This window comes from Sminthopsis crassicaudata, chromosome 6 (assembly GCF_048593235.1).
Source record: "Sminthopsis crassicaudata isolate SCR6 chromosome 6, ASM4859323v1, whole genome shotgun sequence".
In the NCBI taxonomy this organism is placed as follows: Eukaryota; Metazoa; Chordata; class Mammalia; order Dasyuromorphia; family Dasyuridae; genus Sminthopsis; species Sminthopsis crassicaudata.
Window position 1 is genome coordinate 122,411,626 of NC_133622.1, and position 12,590 is coordinate 122,424,215.

General features: G+C 33.4%; 1 protein-coding gene across 6 annotated transcripts in view; it reads right to left on the reverse strand.

Annotated features, from left to right (window-relative positions):
* The window catches only part of TBCK (TBC1 domain containing kinase), a 312,198-nt gene that overhangs the window by 269,547 nt on the left and 30,061 nt on the right, over positions 1–12,590 (reverse strand). For 5 of the 6 annotated variants that reach the window (XM_074272835.1, XM_074272833.1, XM_074272837.1 and 2 more), the window contains one exon: positions 7,665–7,737. In XM_074272835.1, coding sequence (XP_074128936.1) covers positions 7,665–7,737 — 73 coding nt within the window. Of the gene's footprint in view, positions 1–7,664; positions 7,738–12,590 lie in introns of those variants that run through there. The other variant, XM_074272838.1, reaches the window with a different exon arrangement.

Below are 12,590 nucleotides of genomic sequence, written 5' to 3' on the forward strand. Positions count from 1 at the left end.
AACCCAGACAACTGAAGGAAGTTGAAGAACTCTTTATTTTTGATTCCCTTCTGTTTAGCATAGAATGTTCTTTGAATTATTTGGGATAAAAAGAAAAAGGAAGATGAAGACATAAAAAAAAAAAAAAAAACCTAACACCCCTCCCCCATTGTCAAGCATTCAGTTTTACCCTTTCCTATCACCCCTCATCAATGAGGGGGAAAAAGAGGAAAGAGGTTGGGGGAATACAGATAAATGGAAGGAAGGAAAGAAGGAAGAAGAAAGATTGATTCAGAATCCCTCTATCATAACAATGCAAAACAAAAGTCCACATTGGTCCTATGCAAAAATATATTTCTTATTCTATATATTAATCCATCATCTCTTTTGTCATGAAATAGTGATTTTAATCTGGAATAAGATGCTCTCTGGAAACAAAGTTGATCAATAACGTTAAACTCAAATAGAAATTATATTGACTTAGAAAATCATAAATTAACATCATTGCTCTATTATATTCTTCTTTATTTTGTTAAACATATTCCAATTACATTTTAATTCAGAATGGGGCAGCAACAGCAAGTCTGACATCTCTATTTTAGTTTATCAGAATTCTTAAATCTTTACAAATTGCTCAGTTTACAACTGTTATGTTACAAATGTAATGTAATAAATTGTTTTGTTGGTTCTAGTTATTTCATCCTGCAACAGATTAAAAACTGATTAAATGGTCACATCCACATAGTAGTGACTGGAAATTACATTTGACTCTTAAACCTATGTACTTTAAGAAATAGCAAATTGGAAATAATAGACTCACAGTTTTCATGTGCAATCATCTTTTAAAAATTATTATTATACATTGTTATGGAAATGCCTATTTTATTCCACAAATTAAAAATAAAATAATAAAAATTTTAAAAAATTAAAAAATTTGTCAGACTTGTCAGATGACAGAGATGATCCATAATAGTGACTGGAACTAAAGTAAAACAGCAGTGGGTTCAATATACAAATCTTCCTTAAAACAACAATGGTACAAGATGATAAGTATGGATATATGTTTAAAAGGATGACACGTATTTAACCTATATCAAATTTCTTGTTGAGGAGAGGGGAGGTAAAAATTTGGAACACAAAGTCTTACAAAAATGAATGTTGAGAGCTATATTTACATTTTTTAAAAATAAATTATTGTTGGAAATTTAAAAAAAAAAACAACAACACTGCTATAAATTTTGATCCAAGTCTTCCTTAAGTTTTTCCAGCCATTATCCACCATTTAATTTGTGAATGGTGACTACATTAACAGAGCTACAATACTAACAGTATTAGCCAAGAAATAAAATAATACTCAGATGTTCAAATGTTAACTGCTGTGAATATACAGCTACTTTAAAAAAGTTACAACATTGTATTAAAAGTTCAATTTAGTTCATCTAAAAATAATCTGCCTATATAAAATATTTATTTCTGATTAAAAGCATTTCATTCTTCCTTCTTCTTCTCTGTCCCTCTTTCCCATTTCTAGTAATCAAGGACAACTTCTATTTCCCCTAATTACCAAAACCAAAAAAAAAAAAAAAAAATGACTATATTGTTAAGAAAAGCAGCTCTGGGAAATAGATAAACAAATGACTAATGTTTAGACTAGCAACAAACTTTCAACAAGACATTTCTTGTTTAGGAAATATACTTCTGGCAAATATTAAAAGGGAATTTCTAGGTCACCATAATATCCAGAAAGTAAAATTGATGCCATGTAATATGATAAGAAATCTTATAAAACATTCAGTACTAACATTCAGTAGTTAAATTTCATTGTCTTGTTTTTGTACTTTAAATGAAACCATGAAATAGGAAGAAAAAAATGGATCTTTATTATAAAATTCCCTAGTTTACTTTAGGACACAGTCCTAATTTGAAATAAAGAGCACCTGGGACTTTCAACAACATAATACAGGATAACTGTTTTCACTATTCATTTTCCCGAAACATAAATTCCATGATGACTATCTGCTATAGACAACTGAAATCTGTCCAGTCATTGGAGTGGATTTGTCCCAAAAGAGTCCAAGAAACTTTTGGGGGTTTCTAATTCAGTAAGCAGGCAATCATTTAATAAAAGCAAATAAAACTTATTCATCTAAGTCAGTTTGATCATGTTTTCCATCAAGTTAGTAAACAACTGCTTTCCCTCAAAATCTCCATGTATAACACACTACAACCCTACAAAGCTGATGGTTCTGTTAAGTTTTCAGAACCATAACTGAAGAAATACATGATAACTACATTTTATTAAAGAAATATCCCAGCAGCACCCTCCTTGAAAAATGAGGGCCAATCCAAAACCTCTAAGTGCCAAAAGGCCGCTGAATATCTTTGTGCTATATTTACTGTCGGTTGTATGGATCTGAGAAAAAAGCAGGAGCATGGAATGACAGGAACACAAGGAGGAAAATTTCAAAGTAGCACTTGAGTATAAAAACACACAATTCTTCACGTTCACAAGGAAAGACATGATTAAGGTCTCTTGCTTAATATTCTCTGGAAAACATTTCAAAATAAATCTTGAGATATACATTTTGTGCCATCTGTATTTTCCCCCTTTTCAATACCTGGAATCTAGTTTTTAGGGCATCAACAATAAGTACATTCTCAGGCACTAAGAACACTTCAAACAAAGATCTCCAAAAGTCTGTGTTTCTTTCTTTATAAGATCTGTCAGTTAAGGGTGAGTTCTTTAATTCTATGCCTCTTAATTTGAAGGCATTTTCATTTTGTTCATTTGCAGAAATTGGAGATGAAACCTGGCAAAATTGAACCCTAAACAGGTGGGTTATAAAAGTCATTTGAAAGACACACTGCTCTCTACCAAAGCCAATTCCCTTCAATTTCATTATGTTGGATGCATCATGAGACAATAGGGCAATTGCATGTTTTCCAACAGCTTGGCAGATAATTTGTACAAATACCAGAGATGACTTTTCTTTCTTATAAGTAAGACTAGAGTTTGATTTGATAACATCTCTAAGTCACATCTGCATTGATTGTTATTTAGTGTTTATATGGCACACATTTGCCAGAGGACTTAAGAAAACTGGGACTAGAAAGATGTGGAGAATCACCAATTTCTACTGTGCTCTGGAATTGTTTAAGTTTTCATTTACATCTTATAAGAGTTACATCTCATTATATGAGTGCATATGAAATCAGCTCTGCTATCAATCTACCTATGCAATCTACGTATGTGGGGAAAGTCTAATAATGTCCAATGAGGTTAATTTAGATGAATGAATCAAATAATATAACCTGGAACTGATCCTGTCAAAATCACTTCTACTCACTAATGAAACACTACCCAACAAAGCAGATATTGAGGATTGGGAGTTGGTTATATTTTGCAAAGAATAAGAAAAATATTGGCTAATGCTACTTTCTTACTAGGTCTAATCTCTCATGCTGTGAAACCTCAATTAATGGACTCAAATTTATAATAACTCAAGCCATTTTCCAATTGATATCAAAGAATATGAATAGACAATTTTCAGATGAAGAAATTGAAACAATTTCTAGTTATATGAAAAGGTGTTCCAAATTGATTGGAGAGATTGATCAGATAAATGCAAATTAAGACAACTCTGAGATACTACTACACTCTTATATTGGCTAAGATGACAGGAAAAGATAATGATTAATATTGGAGGGGATGTCAGAAAACTGGGACACTGATACATTGTTGGTGGAACTGTGAACAGATCCATCCATTCTGGAGAGCAATTTAGCACTATGCTCAAAAAGTTATCAAACTGTGCATACCCTTTTTGTTGTTCCGTTTGCTTGCATTTTATTGTGCTTCTCTTGTGCAGCACAATAATTGTATAAATATGTATACTTATATTGGATTTAACATATATTTCTACCATCTTTAACATATATTGGACTACTTGTCATTTAGGGGAAGACGTGGGGAAAGGGGGGAAAATTGGAACACAAGGTTTTGCAAGGCTAATGTTGAAGAACTGTCCATGAATACATTTTGAAAAATAAAAAGCTTTAGTTAAAAAAAAAAAAATTTTTTCAGAAAGTTTCAATTAGAGAAAAGAACTTATAAACTATCATTCTACATGAATTTTACCATTTTATAGAAGAAGAAAAATTAAGTATCTAATATATGCAAGGTACTAGTGATAACAGGAAAAAATGAAAGAGCCCTTACCATAGAAAAGACTTAATTCTGGGAAAGAGATAGTCACAAGCATTTCCAATATTCGAATCAATTAATAAAAATTTATTAAATATCTGATATACATAAGTTCTGGGGATGAAAAAAAGAGGCAAAAGCCAGTCCGTCCTCAAAGAGCTTATAACCTAATGAATGAAAGCTACTGATACTATGAGGTAGGAGTTAGGAAAGAGTTCATGTCAGATATGAGGACCAATGGTACAAAGACATAAGAGTGGGAAATGGGATATCATATATGAGGAAGAACTTTCAGGCTGATACAAATGCAACAGGGAGTACAGAAAAGTCCTCTACTTGTGCAAAGAAGGAAGACCTTGGCTACAGTAAAAGTGCCACTATGAATATTTTAAATATTATGAATAAAGAATCTTTCTTTCTGTCTCTGACCTCCTTTGGGTATATATACCTAGTAACCAGATCTCAAGCTCAAAAAGAAAAGATACTTTGGTCTGTATTTCAACATAATTCAAATCGGCTTTTCAGAATGATGGGATTAATTCACAGTTACTCCAACAATGCATCAGTGTGCCTATCTCTCTATGGGCTTTCTAACATTAACTGTGACCATTTTTCCATCTCTGCCCATTATAAATATATATAAAGATATAAAGTGAAATCTTAGGATTTCTTTTTTCTTATTAAAGACGTGGCACATTCTTTCATATGTTTGCTAATAGTTTTCCATTTTTCTTTTGAGAACTATTTCTTTACATATTCTTACCCTTTGTCTGTTGGGAAGTGGGTCTTATTCTTGTGTATTTGCATAAGCTCCCTCCAACTTAGGCTTATAGTCAGTTTCTCTACAAACACTGCCTCAGTGAGGCATATGCCTTTCATAGCTTTTATTTTTAATGTAGAATGAAATGTTTGGTTTAATTCCTTGTTAAAATAATTTCAGACTGGGCAAAAAGGTGGGGAATTTTTTTCCCCCTTACAGGGCATGGAGAGGAAACAAGATACACCTATTTAAAAGGTTGCTTCTAAAGTTAACAAATTAAATTAAGTCCATTTTTAGGTTGATGGGGAAAGAGGGAAAGTAGTAGGGGTGTAAGGGTGTGTGTGTGTGTGTGTGTGTGTGTGTGTGTGTGTGTGCACTGAACAGTACTAAAAGGCCTAGTCTATAATCTTTCCCCAGCCTAAATGATCCCTGATATACTAGACAGATAAACTCCAGACTTCTGACCTATTTCCAAAAGCTGTAAAGCATAGAGGGATTTGTGACTGGAGATCCTGGAGCTAACACTCCCTTTAGTACGTACTGATTGAGGTTACACTTTCTCTAGTTTCTTAACTTGAATTCCAATAGGACAATGAAACTACCTTCTTTTCCTCTGCTCCAAAATTCCATGATACACATTAACTGATTATGTGTATATTATACTAAGATATGTATCCAGAAATCTTGGGCAAAGGAAGAAGAAGTAGTCTTACTGTCCTGTTAGAATTCCCAACTTCAGTGATGTACAATTTAATGTGATACATATTTTGGCACATTAAGTGAGTAAATACCATTTTTAATGTATGATTTATTACCAGTAATAAACTATCACTTACTTACACCCATACTATATCTCTCCCTAATATTTCACATGAAGGACTTAAAAAACCCAACCAAACAAAAACATTCCATGAAATGTGCCCTCAACCTCAGGATATATAGTAAAACAAACAAAGAAACAAAACAAAACAAAACAAAAAAAACAAACTAATAAACTATAATAGTTAAAAATAAAAAAAAAAAAAACTACTATGTAGCTTTCCTTTATTCAGTTCACTAATAAAAGTGTTATATAGCATAGGGCCAAACATAAAGCTCCTTGGGGAATTCTACTAGTAACCTCTTTTTAAAATGACACTAAATAATTAATGTCTACTTTTTTGAGTTAACCATTTTAATAATTTCAAACCTACTTAATTATACTATGGTGTAGCCTGAATCTCAATAGCTTGATAAACTAGTCCTTCGTTAAAATGTAAGTCAACAATATGTATTGTATGCCCCTTATTTACCAATCTAGGTGGCAATAAAAAAAGGAAATGATGTTTGTTGTGCTCTGACTTGCTCTTTGTTGAAGTCATGCTGGCTTTCTGTGATTATCTCTTCCCTTTCTAAATGTTTTATAAACCAACCTTCTAATGATATTATCTAGAATTTTGCTAGGAATTGAAATCTAATTCAATGGCCTGTGGTACACAGATTCCATTCTTTTCCATTTAAAAAAAAATCAAGAGAGTACTTGCCCTTTTGAAATCCCCTTTCGATGATCAAAGAAAATTCAGGCAATGGCTTAGTCATCATATCTGCTGTGCTCCCAGAACATGGACCCTTTAATTATTTGAGAGAGCTAGATGTTCACCTACCTCATTTGTTTATCTTTCTTATCAGTACCCTCTTAGTTCAAAAAGTCTTTTTTTTTTTTTTGGCAGAGAAAACAGAAGCAAAGTAAAAGTTAAGTTGTTTGTTCTTCCTTCTTCTGGTTATCTGCTAATATCATCATGTTTCACCTAAGCTAAAAACAAAACTAAACTAAAAAAAGCACTCTTTTTTCTTAACTTTCTTTACCTCTAGCCTCTAAGGCTTGACATTATTGACACTCTTGACATTATTCCTAGAGGACAAAGACATAATTTCCTGGGGAGTAGTGAATGCTTGATTTGTTGTAAGGAAAACTTGAATTTAAATCTTGCCTCAGACACTTAGTGGCTTCAAGAACTGGATAAGTCACTTAATGTCATTCAGTCTCAGTTTTTTCATCTATAAAATGGAGATGATAGTTCATCCCACAAAGGAATGTTTTGAGAATCAAATGAGATAATATATAATTTTTTAATATATATAAAATATTTTGCAAAAGTTAACTTCCACCCCACAAGAAATATTCTTTTTTAGTTTAGATACAGTAGACAATCATCTTGGTTCATAAATAATTCTAAATAAAATAAACTATGATAAGCAAGAAGGAAACTATAATATTTTCTCTCTCAAATGTTAAAAAATTCCTAGGACCGGGGCAGCTAGGTGGCGCAGTGGATGGAGCACCAGCCTTGAATTCAGGAGGACCCAATCTGGTCTCAGACACTTAACACTTCCTAGCTGTGTGACCCTGGGCAAGTCACTTAACCCCAGCCTCAAAAAAAAAAAAAAAAAAAAAAAAAATTCCTAGGACCACAGAAATTTCACATTTTCAAATATATACATTTAAAAATTCATTTGTTTAGCAGTTTAAACATACTTTAGTGCCATTTCCTGAGCCCTAAAGACAATGTTAGTACTGAACATCTTTGGAGCAGGTAGGTTAAATTTCCTAAAATTAAAAAAATGACCCTGTATTTTGAAATTAAGCAATTAAAAAACATAATACTCTGCTATTTTCATCTAAAATGTTTTTGTTAATTTTTGTCCTTTTCCTCCCCTAATTGTCCAGATATTATACAGTACCTCACAGGTTTCCTTTCTCGTAGGAATTCTTCCAGGCTCCTTTCACAGTGCTCAGCTACTACCACCAATCTCTCTGATTAAAGCAAAACAAAATTCAATGTTACATTTGGTTAACAAAACATCTAATTAGCCAAAATAAACCACACAGAGACCATGAGCATACTTTACTAATAAAAATATTAACAGGACAGCTAGGTGATGCAGGGGAAGAGCACCAACCCTGAATTCAGGAGGATCTGAGTTCAAATCTTCCCTCAAACACTTAACACTTCCTAGCTTTGTGATCCTGGGCAAGTCATTTAATCCCAACTGCCTCAGAAGGAAAAAAAAAAAAAAATTAACTTTTTTTCAAAGTGCTTATAGTTTCCTGTATGGATTTTTAAAAATTCTTTTATTTTAACATTATTAGGGTGAATGCTAAAATGCACAAAACAACTGTAGCAAACAGAAATTTCTGAAATTTGATCAGATGAAAAGGTTCAATTTACCAAAAATTTTCTCATATTGAACATAAAAATATTGGATTTTCAATAATAAAATCAAAACAATTTGTACATACTTATTTTAAAAGAAAGTTTTCTTTTCCAAGTATAACTATAAAAGCTAGGTTTTCTTGAACTGAGAAGCACTATTCAGTCTAATAGTAGGTTTCTGTCTGATCATATTCATATTTTATCTAGCTTGTTTCATAGTTGAAAATACCTTTATTCCTAGGGGATAAAAAAAGTTCATGCAAACATGAATCTGAATTTATGCCTAAGTGGTTTCTAGTTGCTCTACAAGAATGATTTTAAGGTGACATTGCAAAATACTATTTCCCGTTTTTTTCTTGCTCTCACACTCAAATCATTAGAACCCAGAAAATAATTACATATTTAAGGAGTCATCCAAGTCCAGTACAAACCGATACTAAAGGAGCAGAAAATCATAATCATTGGCCTAAAGCATGAAATTCAACATCACTGGGTAAAAACAAAAAGAACAACAAAATATGAAGAAATCTGCAATGTAAGAGGAGTAATTCAACTTGTGACTGAAAGAAAAAGCTGAGGAGAAAATTATGCAATTTAATATAATAAGTTCTAAAGCAGAAAGAGAAACATTACAAAGACCATCAGAGGGGAGAGGAGCCAAGATAGTGAAGAAAAGACAGAAATTCATCTGAGAACTTTCCCAAATTCCTCTAAAAATAACTTTAAATAAATCCTTAAAATGAATTTTGGATTGGCATAACCCAAAAAAGGACAGAGTCAAACAATTTTCTAGCCCAAGAAAACTTGCAAGATCTTAAGGATAGATCTGTCACAACTAGGTAAAAGAGGCACACAGTTCAATGCACACGATGCCAGAGCAAACTGATCCCCCTGAATAAAGTCAATTGTGAAAGCTATCTCACCACAGAGACAGTGCTCTAAAAATTGAGTGAAAGTCTGCTCTGCCCTAGGCCCAGGTTTCTTTCTCCAGAAATCAAGTGGTTTACAAAAAAATGGGATCATATAGCCCTTTTCTTTATGAGACTAAATTATGGCCACCTTGGCATTAAAACTCCCATGTAAGATAACTTAGTAATCCTAAAGATGTGGTTGGGTTAGAAGTTCTTCCTCTCAGAATGTGAGGTCATTTGTCCTAACTAATCAGGACAGAGGTCCAGGCTATGGGGAGTGTTACTAAAGACATATATAATCTTTGTCTGCTTTTTTTTACCCTACTTCTTCTTGTCTGCTTATTGGGGGGCTTTTTGTACCCTGCCTCTCCTTGTCTGCTTATTGGGAGGGGGGCGGGGAATTGTTTCTCGCAAGATCATAATAAAATTACTTTCTGCTTCTGGCTTGAGAAATGTCCTTGATTTATTTGAGCCAGTAGTCTTTGTTTACACCTCCCAAAAACCAGAAGCAGACTTTGGAAGCTAGTATGTAAATATTGGCAATGGCTACTTCTAGAATTCTCAGGCCACAAATGGTAAGGGGTTAGACAACTGGTAAAAGGATTGCAGAGTCCTATTGCTGGCATGGAAGATGGAACTCTGTTGCTTTGCTCATTCTGAGATCAAGGTATCGATCCTGAAAAGAGTGCTTGTAGTTAGCCACAGACCAAAGCACAAGCCAATAATAAACACACCTTTGCTTAGGTTGTACCATCTTAGAAGAATTGAAAACTTACAAATTCCCAGAAATATCTCTAAAAACTCCTTCAATGACCTATTTTTGCATAAGAATTAAATCAATAAATAGGTTGAAAAAATGAGCAAACTACAGAAAAAAAGATTCTGACTATGAAAAGTTACTGGGGTGACAAAGAAGATCAAAACACACCCTCTAAAGAGGACAACAAAGTCAAAACTCTTACAACCAATGCCTTAAAGAAATTTTTCTTTTTTTTTTTTAATTAATTTTATAATTATAAAATTTTTTTACAGTATATATGCATGAGTAATTTTTTTTAACATTATCCCTTGTATTCATTTTTCCAAATTTTCTCCTCCTTCCCCTAGATGACAGGCAATCCCATATATTTTACATGTGTTACAGTATAACCTAGATACAATATATGTGTGTAAATCCAATTTTCTTGTTGCACGTTAATTATTGGATTCCGAAGGTATAAGTAACCTGGGTAGATAGACAGTAGTGCTAACAGTTTACATTCACTTCCCAGTGTTCCTTCTCTGGGTGTAGTTGTTTCTGTCCATCACTGATCAGCTGAAAGTGAGTTGGATCTTCTTTATGTTGAAGATATCCACTTCCATCAGAATATATCTTCATACAGTATTGTTGCTGAAGTGTACAGCGATCTTCTGGTTCTGCTCATTTCACTCAGCATCAGTTGATGTAAGTCTCTCCAAGCCTCTCTGTATTCCTCCTGTTGGTCATTTCTTACAGAACAATAACATTCCATAACATTCATATACCACAATTTACCAACCATTTTCCAACTGATGGACATCCATTCCTCTTCCAGTTTTTAGCCACTACGAAAAGAGCTGCCACAAACATTTTGGCACATACTGGTCCCTTTCCCCTCTTTGGTATTTCTTTGGGATATAAGCCCAATACCAGCAAGGGTGGATCAAAGGGTATGCACAGTTTGATAACGTTTTGGGCATAGTTCCAAATTGCTCTCCAGAATGGCTGGATTCTTTCACAACTCCACCAACAATGTATTAGTGTCCCAGTTTTCCCACATCCTCTCCAACATTCATCATTATTTGTTCCTGTCATCTTAGCCAATCTGACAGGTGTGTAGTGGTATCTCAGAGTTGTCTTACTTTGCATTTCTCTGATCAATAGTGATTTGGAACACTCTTTCATGTGAGTGGATATAGTTTTAATTTCAGCATCTGAGAATTGTCTATTCATATCCTTTGACCATTTATCAATTGGAGAACGGTTTGATTTCTTATAAATTAGGGTCAGTTCTCTATATATTTTGGAAATGAGACCTTTATCAGAACCTTTAACTATAAAAATATTTTCCCAATTTGTTACTTCCCTTCTAATCTTGTTTGCATTAGTATTGTTTGTACAGAAACTTTTTAGTTTGATGTAATCAAAATCTTCTATTTTGTGATCAATAATGATCTCTAGTTCTCCTCTGGTCATAAATTCCTTCCTCCTCCATAGGTCTGAGAGGTAGACTATCCTCTGTTCCTCTAATCTATTTATGATCTCATTCTTTATGCCTAAATCATGGACCCATTTTGATCTTATCTTGGTATATGGTGTTAAGTGTGGATCCATATCTAATAAGAAATTTTTCTTTAAGACACTTAGGAGCAACTAGGTGGCACAGTGGATAGAGCACCAGCCCTAAAGTCAGGAGGACCTGAGTTCACATCTGACCTCAGACACTTAATACTTCCTAGCTGTGTGACCCTAGGCAAGTCACTTAACCCCAATTGCCTCGGGGGGAAAAAAGAAAAAGAAAAGAAAAATATGACTTAGTCTCAAATGGTGGAAGAGCTCAAAAAGGATTTTGAGATGATGAATATTGGAGGAGATGTGGGAAAACTGGGACACTAATACATTGTTAGTGAATTTGTGAACTGATCCAACCATTTTGGAGAACAATTTGGAACTATGCCCAAAGGGCTATCAAGCTGTGATATTAAACTTTGACCTAGAAGTGTCTTTGCTTTGTGATCCCAAAGAGATCATAAAGGAGGGAAAAGGATCCACATGTAGAAAAATGTTTGTAGCAGCTCTTTTTGTAGTGGCAAGGAACTGGAAACTGAGGGGATGTCCATCAGTTGGGGAATGGCTGAAAAGTTATGGTATATGAATATAATGGAATATTGTTGAATAAGAAATGATCAGCAGGATGATTTCAGAAAGGCCTGGAGAGACTTACATGAACTGCTGTGAAGTGAAGTCAGTAGAGCCAAGGGAACATTGTACACAGCAACAAGAAGATTATGTGATAATCAGTTCTGATAGACATGGCTTTTTTTTAGCAGCAAGATGATTCAGGCCATTTTCAATAGTCTTGTGATGGAGAGAGCCATCAGCATCCAGAGAGAGTACTGTGGGAACTGTGTATGGATCACAACACAGTGTTTTCACTTTTTTGGTGGTTATTTACTTGCTTTTTTGTTTTCTTTCTTTTTTTTTCCCTTTTTGATCTGATTTTTCTTGTGCAGCATAATAATTATGTAAATGTATATATAGAAGAATTGTATTTATATATTATAATTATAATATATTATATATATTAGTAATATATTATATATTGCCATCTAGGAGATGGAAGGGAGAAAAAATTTGGAACACAAAATTTTACAAGGGTGAATTTTGAAAACTATGCATATGTTTTGAAAATAAAAAGGTGTTTTTTTTTTTAAAGGATTTTGAAAACTTAGTAAGAAGTAAAGTAAAAATTAGGAAGAGAAATGAGAGTGATGCAAGAAAATCATGAAAAAAGAGTCAACAG